This window comes from Alosa sapidissima, chromosome 24 (genome assembly GCF_018492685.1).
Source record: "Alosa sapidissima isolate fAloSap1 chromosome 24, fAloSap1.pri, whole genome shotgun sequence".
NCBI lineage: Eukaryota > Metazoa > Chordata > Actinopteri > Clupeiformes > Clupeidae > Alosa > Alosa sapidissima.
Genome location: NC_055980.1, coordinates 25,545,650 through 25,567,136, shown reverse-complemented (window position 1 = coordinate 25,567,136; position 21,487 = coordinate 25,545,650). Strand labels below are relative to the sequence as shown.

General features: G+C 42.0%; 1 protein-coding gene across 1 annotated transcript; it reads left to right on the top strand.

Moving 5' to 3' along the window:
* Positions 1-14,565: 14,565 nt before the first annotated feature.
* Positions 14,566-21,054, top strand: LOC121700269 (P2Y purinoceptor 4-like). The gene is made up of 2 exons (XM_042083142.1): positions 14,566-14,675; positions 20,139-21,054. The coding sequence occupies exons 1-2, from the start codon at positions 14,613-14,615 to the stop codon at positions 21,027-21,029; spliced, it is 954 nt and encodes a 317-aa protein (XP_041939076.1). The 5' UTR covers positions 14,566-14,612; the 3' UTR covers positions 21,030-21,054.
* Positions 21,055-21,487: the final 433 nt, after the last annotated feature.

Sequence of the window (21,487 nt, the reverse complement as noted above, 5' to 3'; positions counted from 1 at the left end):
TTGATATGTTGTCTATGTCCTTTTTGCTGCTAAATATGGGTTTACAAGACTTGTATAGTATCACATTCTTTTTTTGTATTTGCATTTTACACAACGTTCCAATTTTTTCTAATTTGGGGTTGCAAATGTGATGAATGTAACAATCTGTGTATACCACCATGACTTTTTAGCAAATGTCAGTCTCTGAACTCTGAATAATAAAAGCTGTTCTTCTCAATGTAAATATTGTAGATGACAAAATGATCAAAAATATATCATCCTGCCAAAAGAATGTGTCTTGGTGAGAGTGCATATAATGCATCTGAATGGAAATACACTGACGGAAAAATCTTTATGAAAATCATGTCCATATTTATCCTCACTTCTCCTTGGGTTGAATTGATTGTTGTGGTCCAGAATAATTTGCATTTTTCCTACACTCAGACCATACGTGTTTAGGGTCAAGAGCATGAATATTCATCATATGGAGTTGACATATGTGGGCACATTGGTTCTGTCTAGGAGTCAAATCCATACCACCACGACATACAAGCTTGTCATACACTGACCATGGATCTCTGAAAAGCATAAACAAAGCTAATTAGTTAGAGCTAATCTGTGAGCCCATTTGTCCTTCCAACCATTGCTTTATGTGATGTCGCCATATTCCACCCAGAGAGGAAGGGAGCCCTGCAGACCGTCACCAACAGCGCCATCATGACCATAGTGGCCCAACAGCGCCATCATGACCATAGTGGCCCAACAGCGCCTTCATGACCATAGTGGCCCAACAGCGCCATCATGACCATAGTGGCCCCATCATGACCATAGTGGCCCAACAGCGCCATCATGACCATAGTGGCCCAACAGCGCCTTCATGACCATAGTGGCCCCATCATGACCATAGTCGCCCAACAGCGCCATCATGACCATAGTGGCCCAACAGCGCCTTCATGACCATAGTGGCCCCATCATGACCATAGTGGCCCAACAGCCCCATCATGACCATAGTGGCCCAACAGCGCCATCATGACCATAGTGGCCCAACAGCGCCATCATGACCATAGTGGCCCAACAGCGCCTTCATGACCATAGTGGCCCCATCATGACCATAGTGGCCCAACAGCGCCATCATGACCATAGTGGCCCAACAGCGCCTTCATGACCATAGTGGCCCAACAGCGCCATCATGACCATAGTGGCCCCATCATGACCATAGTGGCCAGGGTCGGACTGGGAACAAAATTCGGCCCTGGCAATTTTCTCCTGGACCGGCCCACCACTGGTCCGACGACCCCCCCCAAAAAAAAAATCCCCCCCTGATTCCCCCCTATAAATAACAAACACACTTATGCTGTAGCAACACTTCATAAACTGAACCCAAACATTTAGATTTGGACCTATACCCTAAACACAATACGTTTTGTGCCAACATGTTGTAGAAACACAACCACAGCCTTTATTTGGTGCAAATCTCCTTTAGCCTACTTTGGTTATAGTCCGCGATTCACATTAACTGTAGGCTATCACCACAAGTGTGGGCCTATACTAAACGTTTTTGCCCAAGTTTGTGTGCCGTCATCACATTTTGCAAAATTAGGCTACCTTCGTTACTAACCTACCAGTTGATACTTTTTACCTGCATCAACTCGCGATTGATTGTGCATCTAATGTAACACTCGGTGGAGAGACTTCCACTTTCCAAGTTTCACTTTCACTGTCGTGAGCTAAAAGGTTATACTATATGGGAAATACTTTGAAGTTCCTTTTGAGTATGATCAGCTCCAAAAATGAATGGGTTTTCTTTAACCTGTGCTAGCCTACACTTTACCACCAAGTTGTGCGAAAATTGTAGGCTACCCGTAGTTTTTTTTTATGTTGACAGAACCGCAGTGAATGGAAGCTCTTTGTGGCGCGTGCAACTAATGTCTATAAAAACAATATATTTATGGAATAAAACTAGACCTCTGATTGCTGTTTACGGTTAAACTGCGATGATGTGAACACCAGCCAGCGGAGAGCACTTATACAGCCTAGGCTACCATGCACTCGTAGGCTATATTTCCCCACAAACCTAGCGGCTGCTTGGACAAATCCACTTGAGGGGTGGGGCAGGGGGGCGTGATCGTAACACACACTGAACCTGTCATGAAGAGGCCGAAATGATTGACCTGTCACCCCCCAATCCAAATGGATGCAACTGCATTTATAGGCTAGGCCTAGGCCTACATGACGGGCCGCAAATAGGCTAAATAACGTAAAAAAATAAAATCCCGGAGGTCACCGGCCCACATGTGGACCGGCCCACCGGGCATTTGCCCGGTTGTACAGATTACCAGTCCGAGCCTGATAGTGGCCCTACAGCGCCATCATGACCATAGTGGCCCCATCATGACCATAGTGGCCCCATCATGAACATAGTGGCCCCATCATGACCATAGTGGTCCAACAGCACCATCATGACCATAGTGGCCCCATCATGACCATAGTGGCCCTACAGCGCCATCATGACCATAGTGGCCCAACAGCGCCTTCATGACCATAGTGGCCCCATCATGACCATAGTGGCCCCATCATGAACATAGTGGCCTACCCCGAAAAGGACAAGTATTTTAAAATGATTGTTCTGAATCCTGCCCAGTGTACTGCAAGTCAGGTGTACCAGACCAGGGTGTTGTATGTGTTGTATGTGTGTATCTTGGTTTGGCATAGCAATAATGGTTGCTCCATAACCTGTCGAGAGACTGTCTGATGCTCAAAGTTTTTTTTTTTCTGCCTTTAACTGGTCTATAGCTAAATTTAGTGCAATGGCCTAACTGGAGGTCTGACGAAGCATAAGGCTATTGTAAGATGTTGGCTGATTTCCAGGAATTTAAAATTGTGATGCACTCTGTCTTTCAATTATCTTTGTATTATCTGTGTGTCTTTTATGTCTTATGTTTTTAAAGAAATGTTTACCCATTGCCCTTCTTAGCTTTGATATATTTATGGAATAAAACTAGACCTCTGATTGCTGTTTACGGTTAAACTGCGATGATGTGAACACCAGCCAGCGGAGAGCACTTATACAGCCTAGGCTACCATGCACTCGTAGGCTATATTTCCCCACAAACCTAGCGGCTGCTTGGACAAATCCACTTGAGGGGTGGGGCAGGGGGGCGTGATCGTAACACACACTGAACCTGTCATGAAGAGGCCGAAATGATTGACCTGTCACCCCCCAATCCAAATGGATGCAACTGCATTTATAGGCTAGGCCTAGGCCTACATGACGGGCCGCAAATAGGCTAAATAACGTAAAAAAAAGAAATCCCGGAGGTCACCGGCCCACATGTGGACCGGCCCACCGGGCATTTGCCCGGTTGTACAGATTACCAGTCCGAGCCTGATAGTGGCCCTACAGCGCCATCATGACCATAGTGGCCCCATCATGACCATAGTGGCCCCATCATGAACATAGTGGCCCCATCATGACCATAGTGGTCCAACAGCACCATCATGACCATAGTGGCCCCATCATGACCATAGTGGCCCTACAGCGCCATCATGACCATAGTGGCCCAACAGCGCCTTCATGACCATAGTGGCCCCATCATGACCATAGTGGCCCCATCATGAACATAGTGGCCTACCCCGAAAAGGACAAGTATTTTAAAATGATTGTTCTGAATCCTGCCCAGTGTACTGCAAGTCAGGTGTACCAGACCAGGGTGTTGTATGTGTTGTATGTGTGTATCTTGGTTTGGCATAGCAATAATGGTTGCTCCATAACCTGTCGAGAGACTGTCTGATGCTCAAAGTTTTTTTTTTTCTGCCTTTAACTGGTCTATAGCTAAATTTAGTGCAATGGCCTAACTGGAGGTCTGACGAAGCATAAGGCTATTGTAAGATGTTGGCTGATTTCCAGGAATTTAAAATTGTGATGCACTCTGTCTTTCAATTATCTTTGTATTATCTGTGTGTCTTTTATGTCTTATGTTTTTAAAGAAATGTTTACCCATTGCCCTTCTTAGCTTTGATGTTCTACTCTTGTTAGCATTCTTTGTTTTTGTTTATGTAAAGCACATTACCCCTGCGTATGAAATGTGCTATATATTTGAATACATTTGCCTTGCCTTGCCTTGCTATTGTCACTTTCTTCCGTCTGTAGCTGCCTCTGCACTTCACATCTGGGTTCAGCATGATTTTCCTCCTGAATATGTGGGCTTCATAAGGGAGTGTTTGCGTAAGGTCTCTCCATTTGCAGTCTGTCATGCAAATTACATTGTTCATCTGAGCACAGTACAGTAGGTGACCTGAGCATCCTGGAGTTAGATGATTATCTTATTCCAGATAGTTTGATCATTATAGCTGCTGGTATTTTGATTAACATCCTGGGGTTAGAGGATTTTTCTTATTCCAGATAGTTTGATCATTATGACTGGTATTTTGAATAACATCTGCAGCATCATCATTGCTCTGGGCAGTGACTTAAACCTGCTAGTTCACTTCACATCTTCGTCCAATATAGATAAACTATTAATTCGCAAGAGTTTCTGCAGACTGGTTATACTGTATGCTGGCTCACAAGGGGTACGTTTCCTAAACGTTTTGTTGCTAACTATGATGGCAACTTCTCTGGTTGGGACTATATGGTTTTGCTACAAGGGTTTCCCAAAACCATAGATCAAACTGAAGTAACTACATTGGTAACCTCTGTAGTACGATGCGTCATTAAGCAACACAGATGTTGCCTAAAACCATAGTTCCAATGATCTATTGCAAAATGCACCAGAATACAGGAAATCACATCAAACAAATAAAAAAAGGACCCCCAAACCCCCCACATATACGACAATTAGTGGGGGGCCCTTAATACATCTGGGCCCAGGGGCCCGAAAGTTAATCCGCCCATGGTTGTGGGTTGATATTAAATTTTGCTACCCAGAACAACAACTAAGGTATTTTTTCTATACATGACCTCGATCATTTGATGGTTCTACTCTTGATGTTCTGCTTAACACTTGGGTGTATACAGATCCAAATGAGGTGGAATCAGAATCACAATCTCTATGTTTTCCGACTCGGGTTGTGTTGTCAGACAAAATCATTGTCAAAACATGAATTAGATTACTGTATGACCTTTATTCACTGTAAATGCATACCTTGTTTGCCTAAACTGCCTAAATTCCTTGCTTAATTATAATATATAGTGTGGGAATTGGCCAGCATTATAAAATAATATATTCCATTGTAATTCACACTAACAGCATCTAAACTCACTCCAGTGTACAGATGCTGAAGATACAGCCTATCAAATCACTCCTCTCCCATCTGTGCTCTCAAAGCAATGTGTTGATTGGCTGAAATTATGTATGGTTCCTTCTGAGCCACCAATGTTTCTCATACACAACACCAGGACTGTTAACTTTTGTATTAGTATCATTCCACTGAGAGGAGCAAGCTGCTGAATTTGATCAAAATCATGGCCTGCACCTTCAAGCTCATCATCTTACATTATGGGTCTACAGTACAAACATCTATTACACCATTGTTACACATCTATAAAGCAATAAACATCAATGTCTGTCTGAGGACCCATTGTTGAGTGTGAAGCTGCCTAGATCTGAATGCTTAGATATTGTGAAAGTTAAATTGACCTTAACAACTCATTCACACAACCCACAAATGCCTCTTATTCACTTCCCATGGGCTAAAGTTATACATTGCCAAACACATTCACTTTCCATGGGCTAAAGTCAAGCGTTGCCAAACTAAATTATCGTTGCGCTGCTTTGCCAGCGTTGCTTGTGTCAGAAAGTTCAGAAATGTTCAACTTTTCAAGCAGCAACACAGGCACCAGCCAATTGAATTGCAGTTATGCAAATGAGTAAAGACAGCTCTCAACTTCAACCAAGACTGAGATCAGTTAATGGTTGTATTTCTAAATTAATGTAATTCCTTTAGCTTTTTATGCTTACATTTCTTAAAAGTTAGCAAGAAATACAGTATATATGTATAAGAATATATGAATATATGTATAATCACATAAAACATCATTGTAACCCAGAAACAAGCCTAAAGCTGGGTTCACATTGTACGCGGCTGCACTCACCACTACGTTGCTTTTGTTTGAGGTAATGGACCAAAGATTTTTGTTGCTGTGGTTACCACCGGGCTCAGTGCAAAAGACCAATGATTTTCAGCGTGCCGCGGTCAAAGTTCAACACTTTGCTCAGGCCAGTTCTTGCGAGCGCAAGCCATTGACAATAATGGGTTTCTTTGCACAGCACTGCCGCTGCTTGCGCGAACAATGTGAACCCCATTAAGGTGATTTATTGATCCAACTATCTAATATTAGCAACTCAGCAAGCTAACTACTCACACAGTACTCACAAGACCCAGCGAACAGTTGTGACTGGTTCTTGACCTGTTAATTCCCACTACAATTCCACTACACTCTCGACTGTCAGAAAAACCCACTGGCAAGTTTTAACACACAGAGCCGGGTGAGGGCTAAGTCACTTTCACAATATGGCAACTGACTCCAGATGCTATGTGTATGCAGGAAAAGGAAACATCTTGCAGTACTGGTCACCACATTCTTGAGGCCAACTTGGCTGTGGACATGTTTTCTATGGGCACTACACGTACACTGCACTAGGAGCGTAAATTATGCATTGAAGTGGAAGCCAGGTTGGATATTTGAAATTGTGATGTTAAAGATGTCCAACACAGTCACACCTTTGCAGGTCCTTCACCTTCCCTAGGTTCCCAAGGTAGAGCAGAGGTAAAATGGAGCTTCCTAGTGTGGAAGAAATCAACGTCGGGATATGGATATGGCAAAAGATTTGCTGTTGGCTCAGTGGAAACACATCTGGAAATCCAAAGATGACCATTGGAGGGAGGTAGGACACCAAAGTCATGACCAGGCTGTTGGTGATGGTCTGCAGAGCTCTTTGCTTCTGCGGGTGCATGTCGCTCCTTCTAGAAGGATCCGGCTTTCTCAAAGCGTGGAGGATGGAGAGATCACAGAAGATGATGACTGGAATGGACAGGATGAATGGGGTCACGGTGAAGGCTGTGATGAACAGCTGTCTGTCAAGGACAAACAGCGTCCCGTAGGAGAGGGTAAAAACCCAGACCAATACGCAGAGCCCCAGTCTGTGTCTTGATTGTCTCAATTTCATGTACGGAACAGGGAAAACCACGGCCATGTAGTAGTCCACACAAATACAGGCCATAAATAGCGGTCGTCCACTCATGTTGAGAAAGTAGAGCCAGTCACAAATCATCAGACAAATGTCATTTCTCCAAAAGAAGTAGTTGACAATGGATGGTGGTAAAGAGACATTAAAGATCAGGTCCATGATAGTAAGATTGAGCATGTAAATATCATTGGACGAGCCATTACGTTGCCTCTGAATAAGCACCCACAGAAGCCAAAGACTAGCTAGCACGCCAATACTCAAACAGGGCACACTGAAGACAGCCCAAACCAAAGGACCCACAGACAATTCGATGCAGTAGAGATCAAAGGCTTCCGTGTGGTTGGAGCTGGCGGTGAAATTCAAAGGCAAATTTTGTAACTTCATCATGAAACATGGAGTCATCTGTATTCATGGAAATAAAGATGTGAGAAAGACAAACATTATAACAATAACATGAAACCAGAGGGGATTTTAATCAACAATTAAAAGAAAATGCAGAACGCCAGTCTAAACAAACATGACTGTAGATGATAGAGAACTTTGATTTACGATCAGACATTCGTCAAGATTAGTGAAGATGAAGATGTGAAGTGAAGATGTTAGATATCAGTTCATCAACATTAAATCCCACATTGGTGCAGATATAATCTTTCACTCACTTGATATCCAATATATATCCTCTGAATGAATCAGCTGGAGGGTACTCTGGCAGGCACTGAACATGTATGCTTTACATGCCGGCTTTACATTCAATTGATTTGCATGTCCAGGTTTGGCGGCATCGACAGCTCATTTCCATGATTCATCAATGCTGAGACGCTGGCCAGTCGCTTATAGTGTATCAATGTAGAGTACCATATGACTGCTGTAATATCTTAGTGTGTGACTCTTTAGAATGCTGCAGGAAGTTCCATTAACATGAACGCGCCTTGTCAAAGTGCGGAGGTCAAATATTTTACCGTAAAATGGCAGATGAAAAAAGGTAATGACTGCTGTCAATGGCAACGGGTTTTGAGCTTCTTTTACATATCATTCCGGGAGTAGTCCATTTACTTTTTGCAATGGAACTTACAGGTACTCTAAGTGATGTTGGGTGACGTCACTTCTGTTAACGTTAAACAAAACTGAGCGCTAGCTCGCCCCTCCCTCCCCCAACCTCCTGTCACAGTGCAACTGAAACTCTCCTCTGCATCTCGTCGGTGATTGGCTGGAGCAATTTGTTATGTTTCATGGTCAAGGCTGGACCAGGCTGTTTTTCTTGCCATATTTGGAGCCTGGGTTGTCGACAGACAGACACCGCGTTATTTAACAGTGTATTCAGGGGACAGGCGGCTAGCGGATGGTGAGTTGATGTTTGCTGTATGTGACAAAAAATGTTTTAGCTGAGAAACATCGCTTAGAGCACCTTGAACTGAAAGTGAATTTCCCTGTTTGCCCTGTCATGACTTATTTTGTGATAATGACAAAACATTATTCCTGACTTACATGTTACACTGTGCTTGAAGGCTGTTCTGTAGGTGTCGCTTTTGTTAGCGATTTGTGAATTGTTATGTGATTTTGGTTTTGACGGTAAATAGTCTTGGTTGTAGATTGGCCACTGAGTGAAATCCCCTACCTATTGGTTCTGTGCGCTAGCTTACTTGAAGTCTGCAAACCAGTTTCCTGTCCATTGACATCGCTGTCAGCAAGCACCAGAAGAATAGTACTTCAGTTGTACCAAAACATTTGCTCACCGAAAATCCTTCCCTCCTCATTTTGTGTAGCCACTGCACGTAGGCTGGGGTTTTTAGGAAAACATGGAAGCTAAAACCTTTTTACTTACTACTTAGCCGCCCAAGGAAATGAAGACTCACATACATTGTATTTCTTACTTTTTGGCACAACTAAAGCACTCATCTTCAGGTGGTTGTTGACAGGCATGTCAACAAACAGGAAACTGGTTTGCTGATTTCGAGCTTACTAGTGTACAGAGCCCATAGCACAAGGAATTTAACATTAGATTAGATTCAACTTTATTGTCATTTAGCAGAGTACAGGTACAGAGCCAAAGAAATGCAGTAGAGCCAATGCAATGCAGTCGAGCCAATGCAATGCAGTAGAGCCAATGAAATGCAGTCTAACATATCTCCTGTGTATATTTGAAATGCTACAGTACTTATATGCCACAGCCAATTCAATTCAACACTTTATTGCTATCACAATTCTATACACTGTAAATTTTGACAAGTTGACTTTACTTAGAAATTGTGTGCAAACTCATTGCCTTGAAAAAAATAACTTCAATGAACTTAGTAATGGTAAATCAGTGCAGCTTAATTGTTCTGAGTGAGCAATACTTAATACACTTACATTTTTAAGTGAACACAACTTATTTATTCTGAGTAAATAACACTTAACAAGCTTACACTTTTTAAGTGAATACAACTTGTTTATTTTAAGTAAATTATACTTAATTAGCTTATGTTTTTTAAGTAAATGCAGCTTGTTTTTTCTGAGTAAATAATACTTCATTAGCTCACATTTTTAAGTGAGCACTAGAAATAGCCAAAGCAAAGAACATGCAGTGCATCCAGTACAGAAATAAATGTATAGTCTTTGTAATGTTCTTCTATTTCATGCCAAAAATGTCCTCAGGTCATGGAGAGAGATGCTTTGTTCTTAAATGATACCAGCGTCATGAACAAGACTGAGGACTTGGATTTCTTTTGTGGTGGTCTGTTGGTGGGTCCATTGGTTTGGGGCATCTTCAGCGTCCCCTGTGCATGTGTGGGTGTTCCTGCCAGCGTGTGGCTTATGTGGGTGCTCACTCAGAGGCAGCGCAGCGGCTTGTCTAATGACGTCTACATGCTCAACCTCACTGTCATGGACTTCATTTTCAACCTTATCTTACTTCCATCCGCCATCAACCTTCTCTTCCTGCAAAATTATTTCGTTTTAAATATCTCAAAAATCCTCTGTTGTTTCAACATTATTGGAAGACCTCTGTTCATGGCCTTTATCTGTGTGGACTGCTACGTGGCTGTGGTTTTCCCCATTACATACAGGAAGATGATGAATTCCAAACACAGGGTGGTGGCATGTGCATTGACCTGGGGTTTGGCGCTGTTCTATGGATTGGTGTTTGTCTTTTACACAAATATCTTCGCCACCTCCTTCACAATGACACCATATGCCTTGACTCTTCCAGCCATCGCCTTCTGTGATCTCTCCATCCTCCACGCTCTGAGAAAGCAGGATCCTTCTGGAAGGAGTGACGTCCACCCTCAGAAAAGGAGAGCTCTGCAGACCATCACCAACAGTTTTGTCATGACCCTAACTGCATACCTTCCTCCTCTGGTTGTGAATGGCATGTGTAGTTGGATTCCACTAAACCCACGGGAAATGCTGTGCAAGCTTTCTATTCCTGCTTTGATATTCCCCATGCTTGGGAGCACCATCATGCCTCTGCTCTACTTGGGGAATCTGGGGATCTTTAAGAATTTGGGAGGAGTTTGTGTTAAATAATTAACTGTAAACACACTTGTTGGAAGAGTGGGATCATTAAGGGATTACAATTTAAGTTCAACACAATGTCGCAAATGTCAATAATACGTTTTTGAAGAATGCTTTTACTAGGTAACTTGTTTTGGTATCATCTTCAAATTCACTGCGTATGGTCAAGTGAGGGTCAGATGAGCATCGCTCATGTTTCCACCAGGTGTCCTGGGGTACGTTTCCCAAAAGCATAGCTGGGAACTACGATAGCAACTTCCTCGGTTGTGTCAGCCAAATGTGAGTCCACAGATTTGAGTTGTCCGTGCACACAACACTTAGGATTCGTATTGTCACATATAAGTATAAGTATATATACTCTTTTGATGAAAAATTTTCCCGTAAGGGAAATGTGGTCTCTGCATTTATCCCAATCCGTGAATTAGTGAAACACACACAGCACACAGTGAGGTGAAGCACACACTAACCCCGGCGCAGTGAGCTGCCTGCATTAACAGCGGCGCTCGGGGAGCAGTGAGGAGTTAGATGCCTTGCTCAAGGACACTTAAGCCGTGCCTACTGATTGGGTTTGAACCGGCAACCCTCCGGTTATAGGTCTGAAGTGCTAACCAGTAGACCACGGCTGCCCACATATCACAGTAGACCACGGCTGCCACATATCACATTTTTAGAGCATATTTGTTAGGTTAGCACTGACTAAAATGTTCTGACTAAAATGTGACCGAAACATGAATGAATATCAACACCGTATTTCTGTATCGTTTACGGTTGACTCACATACGGTCGACTCACATTTGGCAGTAATGCTACCACAGAAGATGCATAGTAGTTAGAAACTATGCTTTTGGGAAATGGACCCCAGGATGTGTTCCATTCGGCAAGCTTCTGGATGGAGTTTGCAAGGTTTTGCACGCTTTTTAGGTGTAGCTAATTTGTTTTAGACTCAAATTAAAATAGTGCTGCATTAATGGATTTGAAATAAAACATATTTTATTTGTTTCTTTATTGGGGTTCATTTTGGACTAAATGTTCAAATATTTGCTTCATTATACAGCAGAGGTCTGAAAGGGTACTAGATTTGGAGTAAATTAACAAAGCTTTGTTTACATTCATGCACTGGTTAAACAGGTGTGTCTTGTACTGTTACACCCCCTGTAAATAAAACAGTTATGATCATAAACAAGGACGTTTGTAGGTGTCTAATTATAAAAGCACAGTTTGTGAGAAAAAACATATTTGTTAATCCCTAAGTAATGTTATATAATTAATAATGATTAATTAAGTGTTTGTTAAAGGAACTGAATGTAAGATTGTGGCCAAAACTGGTACTACAATCACTTTCAAATTAGTGACATATCAGGGCCATTTTATGATTAATTAAAATAGATTTAAAAGAGAATAAAAAAATGTTCAAAAGTAATATAGAAGTAAAGGTGATAGCCTCGTGTCCCTGCGCTGCTGCCGGTAGGTGACGTCATTGGCTATCAACGTGACCTTTCAATTTTGCCTGCCTGCAAGATGCGTGCATCGTATTGTTGTTTTAAGAGACGGTGAAAAGCAGGGTAAGATCACTACAGACAGTCTGTTTCCAAACCAGCTGATGTTGAAAATTTTTTCAAACATTTATTTCATTTTGTAGTGTCATTTTGAAGTATGTTTGCCAGCAAAAGCTTTGGTAACACTTTACTTGACAGTACTGACATAAGAGCGACATGACACGCTCTTATGATTTCTGCCAGTTTTCAAGCTAACTACCTAAGCCTTATGCCATAACGTGACATACTCATAAGTTGCAGAGCATGCCTATGTTCCCTTACCCTAACCCACCCACCCACACCTCAGGCCTAACCCTAACCCTAACCACAACCCTAACCCTAACCTTAGAAATGTGGGAACAAAGGGCTGTGGGAACATAGGGCTAACCCCATAAGTTGAGCTTCTCTCATACATATACGAATTAACATCCCCCAGATTGTCCATACAAAAATGTTCAGCTAGTGTCACCTATTTAACTAGTTACACTGATGATGCAAAGTTTGCTAGCCAGTAAGCTAATGAAGCTACTGTAATATGGAAAGTTTGGAGAATGTGTGGCGTTTGGGTGCCTTTCATCATGTAAAAAAGGTAATGACAGTAGTCCAGTCATATCCGCTAGCTGAGCAATAACTGTAGCTCGACATAACTGTCCATGTAAACGTACTGACTGACAAAAAGTCAGAATGAGTAGTTATAACTGACGAGAAGCCCTGTGGACATAAAATATTGGTGGAAAATTAAGATGTGTGAAACACTATTTGACCGAAATGGTAATCAGTAGTAATTTGTTATTACAAAAAGACTAAAATGTTTTGACTAAAACTTGACTAAGATACCTTGAGTTATCTTTTGACTAACACTAGACTAAAATGCAGCATCTCTCATATCCATGGTGATACAGCACCTCTCATATCCATGGTGATACAGCATCTCTCTCATATCCATGGTGATACAGCATCTCCGTCATATCCATGGTGATACAGCATCTCTCATATCCATGGTGATACAGCATCTCCGTCATATCCATGGTGATACAGCACCTCTCATATCCATGGTGATACAGCATCTCTCATATCCATGGTGATACAGCACCTCTCATATCCATGGTGATACAGCATCTCTCATATCCATGGTGATACAGCATCTCTCATATCCATGGTAATACAGCATCTCTCTTATATCCATGGTGATACAGCATCTCTCTTATATCCATGGTGATACAGCATCTCTCATATCCATGGTAATACAGCATCTCTCATATCCATGGTGATACAGCATCTCTCTTATATCCATGGTGATACAGCATCTCTCATATCCATGGTAATACAGCATCTCTCATATCCATGGTGATACAGCATCTCTCATATCACTGGTGATACCGCATCTCTCATATCCATGGCTTCACTATATCCCAGCACAGTGGGGTAGCTGGGCGCAACCATTTTCTATACATATGGTGAGAGGCTGCAGAGGTTATGGACATATGGGAATTCTTAATCTGGGGGCTCAGAACTCAGTGATGATTCAGAGCCTCCTCCCCTCTTGCTCTAGCCTGACTAACGTCAGACCTCATCTCATTGAGATGGGGTCTGGGAACTAGACATTCATTTTCTCCTCGTATTTGAAACATGGTTTACGAATGCCCAGAGCCATTGATTGGGAGCTAGGATAATACCAATAAGGGAATTCTCTTGTCTTCAGGTAAACAAACTAACCATAGCTCTTTAATAAACCACAGAAACTTAACATCTCAGTGTCATTTAAGCAGAGTCACCTTTTCCAGGAAGTCTAGAGGCTGCTGCACACCAGGTGAGTGTCAGATCAGATTTCATTTGACACATTACTGATTGCTACGGCCTAGGTAAGCTGGAACAATAAAGGGGGACAGAGGCGTGCAATATGCGATGCAAAGTCGGATTTATTTCACAATCGATAGTCCGGTCAAAGTAATGAGAGCTAAGTCAGCAGGTATAGAGTCGGTAATCAGTCGTGTCTGGGGTGTTGGGATGCGTGGAGTGTGCTGTGTGCATGTTGCATGTTCCAGTGTGGAATGAAGAACGAAGAGGCCGCGGGACCAGCTAGACACTCCCAATATGCCCGGCTACACCTGCGCACTGGACCAGTTAGACACTCCCAATATGGCCGGCTACACCTGCGCACTGGACCAGTTAGACACTCCCAATATGGCCGGCTACACCTGCGCACTGGACCAGTTAGACACTCCCAATATGGCCGGCTACACCTGCGCGCCGGAGTAGCAGAACAGCTGTTGGGTGGTCGCCCCGCCCCCAGGCACACCTGAACCTAAACCTAGGGGAGCAGACAAAAAGATTGACAGCCCAGGCCTGATGGCCGTCACACTGATGCTATTATTTCTCACCCCAATTTGAATATCCGCTGTGGCCATGAAGAGCCATGCAGGTGTCAACGAGCCACACCAGGCTTGCACAAGGAGAGTTTGCTGGAATCGGGTGTGAGGTAAGTCTCTGCACTATCGTCCTCTGGGTATCTTGTATTTGTATGTAAAGGTAGTGTTTACTATTACTCTTCAATGTAACTGGCAGAGTTGTTTGTTTGTCTGTTTCTTCACTGTAGCCTTGATTTGTTTCACATAGATGTATAGCACTGTAAGTGTAGTTTTACAATCAGGGTAAACCAAGGCCTAAAAAGGAAACCATTTTAAAATAGTATTACTGTTGCTTCTGTTGTTGGTGGTGTTTAATATACATCTATTATATGTTGAAACATGTAATGGCAAATGCTCATTGATAATTCTTAGATATATACTTCCAAGGTTCCAGTGTGTGTTGGGGTAGACATTTGAAAAACTGCAGGTTTCCACCATTAGTATAAGATCAGTAACATATAGTATTGATATAGGGCGTGTCTCATTTCAGGGGCCGGATGCTTCGGAGCATTCGTGCTACCTAGCACTGGTCTTCTGTGACCGCATAGACCGGACCTGGCTGGACCGGTTTTTTAAATGAAACGGTCTAGCCTAAAAGAACGGATCTGTTACGTCATCGGCCCGAGTAGGCATAGGCCTACTGATCTTTCTAACTGTTCGTGAAAAGCATCCTTTCAGATCAACGTGTTACGTTTTATGTATAGGTTACAATAATATGAACTAGGCTAACTGAGTGAGAGCAATCATCAATCTATTTGAATTATTAAAAAGATATACAATTATGCAAGTCCTTCCAAACTAAAAGGATTGAGTTTTTTTTTTAGCTGCTGCTCCTTTCCCTATCATTTAGCATGTTTACATTGATTAATTTAGCAGACACTTATCCTAAGAACAACATTCAGGCTACAATGCAAGAAACGTTATCAAGGAATTAATTGCGGCATCTGTCAATATTAATTTATTATAAGACTAGTCAAAAATGTGATAGGAGGGCACATGCCCATATAGCCTTTGCCTGCCTCGTCCATCTCCAATTTTAAATAATTTGTTCACCCACCGGCTAAAAAGTAATCACACAAGTGTCGCTTTACTTTTCAAGAGATGGCGATTTCAAAGGGAGTTGGAGCATATTCATGTGAGTAGCCTTGGCCTTTTCTTTCTAGCCTGGTTAAAACCAAACATTAAAGTGGTAGGTGGGCATGGGCAGCGTAATTTCTTTCTCTGATTGCTGTCATGTAGGCTAATTTCAAAAATTTAGGAGGGAATATCAACAGTCAAGGTAGCCTGGCTAGGACGGCAGGATAACGTAGCCTATAGCCAGACAGCTGTGATCGGTTGAGTAACTTATGGTGGTGACTGTAGCTAATGGTTGTTTGCAGACATATCTGATTGAATGCATCATATTGCACTTCATCTTACATGTTAACTGACCTGGCTTGTAGACCGATAAGTTTTTCCAACTGCAACGTTGACAAATATCTTTGTGGTTCTGATGAGCATCCATTTAGCAGAGGTTTTCATCTCTTGTTGTGCTGTGTGCTAGATGTCTTTCATTATCTCGATCATGCACAAAGCATCATGAACACATGCCTTTGCCACATAAAATAGATCGATATAGTAGGCTATTTTCTTAATGCACATTTACAATGTTAGTAATCAGACTTTAGGCTTACTGGCTATGTTAGGCTACACCTCGCGAAAACTATGTTGTGATCTACAGCGGCATCGTGTGTGTCAGGCTGCGGTTCAAACACATTAGTTCAATTTGAACTGATGAAATTGTATTTGCTGCTTTGCTAATGGACAAATAAATAATTTATCAAAATTAATTTGTTATTATCCGTCCGTAAGATAGATGTCACAAACAGACGCTTTAATAAACCTTTGGTGGATGTAATCCTCCCTTGAAATAATTATAGCCTTTATGCAAAATGCCAACTAGTCTTTAAACGTGTTGTTTAACGGTCTTCTAGTAGCCTAAGTCGTGGAAAATATAGTAGGCCTAATAGACTACTGACCAGTGATCATATCTGAGCATTAATATGACTTGTTGATAAATCATTTCAATTTGAAATGTTTGAACAGATTTATTTAGAAAGTGGTTCTAAATTTAGGTTTGATACGGAAATCGGCTACATAGCTTAACCATAGATCACATTAAAACCCGATAATTTTAAATGTTATTAAACCGTTTATTAAATGTTTACATAGGCTCTGCCGACTGACTCGCCATGTCTTGAATGAAACGTCATAAACGTATCGAATCTTGGGGGACCAGGTAGGCCGCAAAGCATACACCCGATGCACACTCCGTTTCGGGGGAAAAGAAGGGTGGATTTGTCGGCCGAATTCAAAGGAGCCCACCAGGGCTCCGAACCGGTTCAAGGAACGAAAACGAAAACCGAAAACGAACGGAATTTTACGAGGAGCAGAAACGGAAACGAAAACAAAATGGTCTTCAACTGTTCCGGAACAGAAACGTTATTCTGAAATCCACAAAACCGGTTAATAACGTTTTTTTTGTTCTCTATATATTTTATAAAATTTCACAAAAGCATATCCTATGTCAGGGAGACTATTTCCGGTTGTGCGAAAAACAAGCCCGCATCTACACTGTTAATGTGAGCTAACAAGCAGCTATGTAGCCAACTACTGTAGGCCTAATAATTTGATTTCTGCAGTTTGAAAAAAATAAATAAATGAATAAATGGACCTTTGGTCCAAATGTGTATATTTTGTCTTGCTGTTGTAATGTAACCTATCCGTCTGCCACTTCGGATCTTAGGCCAGCTCGTAGCGTAGGCTACTGAAACTGATTTGGAAATTGTTTGTAGCCTATGCGTAATAGCCTATTTTGCCTGTCCACGCCTTGTTGTTTTAAAGTCGGGATTTGAAATGTTTGCGCAATTGTAGCCTATTCTATGTAGAAGAGTTAAACGGGAAATATGAGATAGGCCTTGTCAGCAACAGACAGGTTCGTTTATAAACAGGGTTGGAATTATAGCGCAAGCCTTTGAAGATCTCCATATGGATAAAACTTAGGCTACAATCAGGTAAGGAGTTTAGCACGTATCCAGAAATATTTTTGATAAGAAATTATTTATAGGCATAGGTTAGGCCTACAGTAAGTCTGGCTATGGGATGGATAGCCCATCTGAATGTTTTTGGATGCCGCCTGTGATTTATTATTTTTGGGCATAGCTACGGTAGGCTAAATCAAGGGGAAATAATGAGTAGGGGAGAGCCAGGACAGTTGAAACACTTTTTAATTAAACGTAATTTACATAGCGATCGTACCACACTGAAAGCTAATATTTGGTCACTAGTAACCTACATCTGTCCTCTGTCAAATACAGATGCATTTTCAGCTTTGAACAAAACCGTTCAGGAATTATTACAACAAAAGTGGGATGTGCGTAATGTTTCATTCGTCCCTCCTGGTCGGGACAGTTGAAACAACATACTGTAAGGGGACGAATGAAACATACAGTTTAAGCCATATAAACGTCCAACAACTTCGAAATTTTACTACATATCATGAATGGTACTCCCAAAAGGTTTTATTTTAGATATATTGTTGCAGGGCTATATGTCTTTGTGCATGTCTGTTAACAACTCATTGCCATCATCATGAAGCGTGTATGAAGCGGTTTTTGAAATATCATGCCCTGTGAATGATTCTGCCATGTTTATAGCTAGAACGGTAAGCTTTCCCATTTATATCATGTTTATATTGTTGAAAATGTCGTTTCACTAGGTTTTTAGATGGGTTAGGCCAATGCACATCCAAATAAGTAGGCTTAACGACCCACCGGCCGTCAGTCTCCATAGGATAACATGGGGAAACTCAACCCCCTATCTGGTGGGCCCAAACGTATCTTCCTAAAACTGTTTTTCTATGTCTTACCTCCCTAAATGATTGTTTAAACACACCTATTTGTGCATTTAATTAAAATACATGGAGTTACAGCCTGGTCGGGACGATTGAAACACGTGTTTCAATCGTCCCGACACAGACATATGTCACTACAGCTTGATTTGCTTTCCATGTAAACAAGCATGCGATATGAAAGTCTGGGATTGTGGAGAACACTAAATGGTCTACTGAATAAGCATTAAGTCAAACCTTTAAATGAAAAACACTCATTGATAATCGAAAAAATGTAACCACTAATGAAGTTTACTTTTGCGCATCAAAACTCGTTTATCGCCAGTAACTCCGTGATAAAATGACATAGCAGGAAGATATTTGGCTGATAGAAGGAGGTTAACATGCTCTATGTTTTGACCGAAGGACGTCTGTCTATCATCATCACACTCGGAGAAAACTGGATTGTTTCATTCGTCCCGTGTTTCAATCGTCCCGGCTCTCCCCTACGTCTCATCTAAGGTAAAGTCCACAAAAATAGACTTGATAGGCCCGCCAAACACTGCCGGAACTTTAAGAACGAACAATATTTTGCGTTCCGATCCGGTTCAGGACCGATATGTTTGTGGCGGAACGCATGCAAGAACGAAAACGTTAAACATAGGCCTACCTGAACCGTTCGGAACGGAACGTTTGAAAAATCATTTCGTTTTCAAGCCCTGGAGCCCACGAAATGGGACAGCACTAGTCGCGCTACTATGACGCAACCGGTCTACGAATCTGGCCTTAGAACCATGTAGCCCCTGAAATGAGACACGCTCATAGTATAGATAAAGATATAGTATAGATATAGTAAAACATGTTATACAATATTTTTAGTGTGTATTATTCCTTGGGTTAACATTTGGGCTATATTTGTAGAAAATGTGTTGGAGTGGCAACAATTGTTGGACAAAAAACTTTAGCGGTTACGTTTTACAACTGTATGAGTTATTGTGATGTTCTAATTGTGTCTGGAAATTTTACTGGCAGGCTGTTACTTGGGTTAAACTATATCATCACAATTGTAACACATTACAGAATGCCCAAGTGGTGTCCAGGCTTCTGCCCACAGTAAAATGTTGTATGATGTGTTCAAGTAGTGTAGTTTTCAGTGGAACAATTTCATACATTTCAGAGTGAAAATAACTGAAATATGAAGAAGGGGGTCACTTGCGCTTCAGCCTGATTGGTGCTCATGGAACAGGATGCAGAAGTCAAAAAGGGAGATCCAAGGTCTAACAGGAGCCAAGGAGCAGGACAGGAGCACACAATGCTTAAAGACTGAAGAAGACGCATGGGCATCAAAACGTTACTCGGTTTGCACTACTAAAAATCACTTTAAGCATTGTGTGCTCCGGTCCTGCTCCTTGGCTCTTGTTAGACCTTGGATCGCCCTTTTTAACTGAAATATGTGTTTTGTGCCAACAAATGGTATTTTTGCCATTCTTTTTCCGGTTGTCTAGGTACTGCAAAGTCTAGTTATCTAACATAATCACATAGTTTGAGGTTCACAGTCATGTATGCCAATAATGTTTAATAAGCGTTTACCCTGATGGTGAACCAAAATTCTTGGTCTGATCCTGAAGGTTTATAATCTTATATTTCATTCCAAAAATGTCCTCAGGTCATGGAGAGAGGAGCTTTGTCATTAAATGATACCAGCGTCATGAACAAGACTGAAGAATTTGATCCCTTTTGTGTTGAGCTGTTTGTGGGGCCGTTGGTTTGGGGCATCCTCAGTGTACCCTGTGCATGTGTGGGTCTTCCTGCCAGCTTGCGCCTTCTGTGGGCGCTCATTCAGAGGCAGCGCAGAGGCTTGTCCAACGATGTCTACATGCTGAACCTCACCATCATGGACCTGATATTCAACATCATCTTAATTCCGGGCGTCATCAATTACTTCGTCTGGCAAGACTATGCCACTTGGAGAATTACAGATTTTTTCTACTGTCTCAGTTTATCGGGCCGGCCGCTATTTATGGCCTGTATTTGTGTAGACTCCTACATTGCTGTAGTTCACCCAGTTGTATACATGAAAACGAAGCACTCCAAATATAGATTAGTTGCCAGCGCATTAGTGTGGAATTTGACTTTGGCCTTTGGGGTGCTATTTATCCACAGTGTTGAGCCCCTGTTTTCCATCACAACGCTGATATTTTTTACACTTTGTCTTACAACCATCACTTTCTGTGATGGTGCCATCTTCCTTGCTCTGAGAAAGCCGGATCCATCTGGAAGGAGTGACGTCCACCCACAGAAGCAGAGAGCTCTGCAGACCATCACCAACAGCCTGGTCATGGCATTAGTGTCCTACCTCCCTCCAATGGTGGTGTTTGGGTTCGCCCACTTGATACAGCAGGTTGTGCCTGTACAGATGATGTTTTGTACCATTGTAGCGGTTGCGTACATCGGGACCACATTTGGGAGTGCTGCCTTGCCCCTTCTCTATCTGGGTAATCTGGGAATATTTAAGGATCTGACAACACTGAGCTTTGGCTGTGTCAAAAGGGCTTAAATCATGCACACTTTGGCTGTGTCAAAAGGGCTTAAATCATGTGGTTCAGTTCCTCAGGCTGTCATTCCATTACACATTAAACAATATCTATAGAAATGGGGGGAGTGTATTGTTATTTGAAGGGCTTTGTTTAACAGGTGTTTTACCAAGAGTCAGTCCTCGCAATCTCAGATTTGTACCAAGAGACAGGCAGCCATTACACATAATTTTCCATCTTGGAAAAAAGACATCCTGGGTGTGCATCTGTACTGACTGAGACACAATTCTCTGTCTCAATTCTCTTAAAATCTCTGTGTCTATTTTTCAGAACTCAAAACCCACTATTGCTCTCACAAAATGTAAACCTTCAAATATCCAGCCAAATGACACACAACATTCAAAATGTCATCAACAGATCTCTGAAGCAAACATTCGCCTCACATTATAAACACTTTTGTCATAATATGACATTTTGAATA

What these genes read in the sequence shown, in the direction of transcription:
- LOC121700269 (XM_042083142.1), top strand. Translation starts at nt 14,613, where the DNA reads ATGCAGGTGTCAACGAGCCACACCAGGCTTGCACAAGGAGAGTTTGCT. An exon ending in TTGCTGGAATCGGGTGTGAG is followed by an intron (nt 14,676 to 20,138) that starts GTAAGTCTCTGC and finishes AAATGTCCTCAG; the next exon opens with GTCATGGAGAGAGGAGCTTT.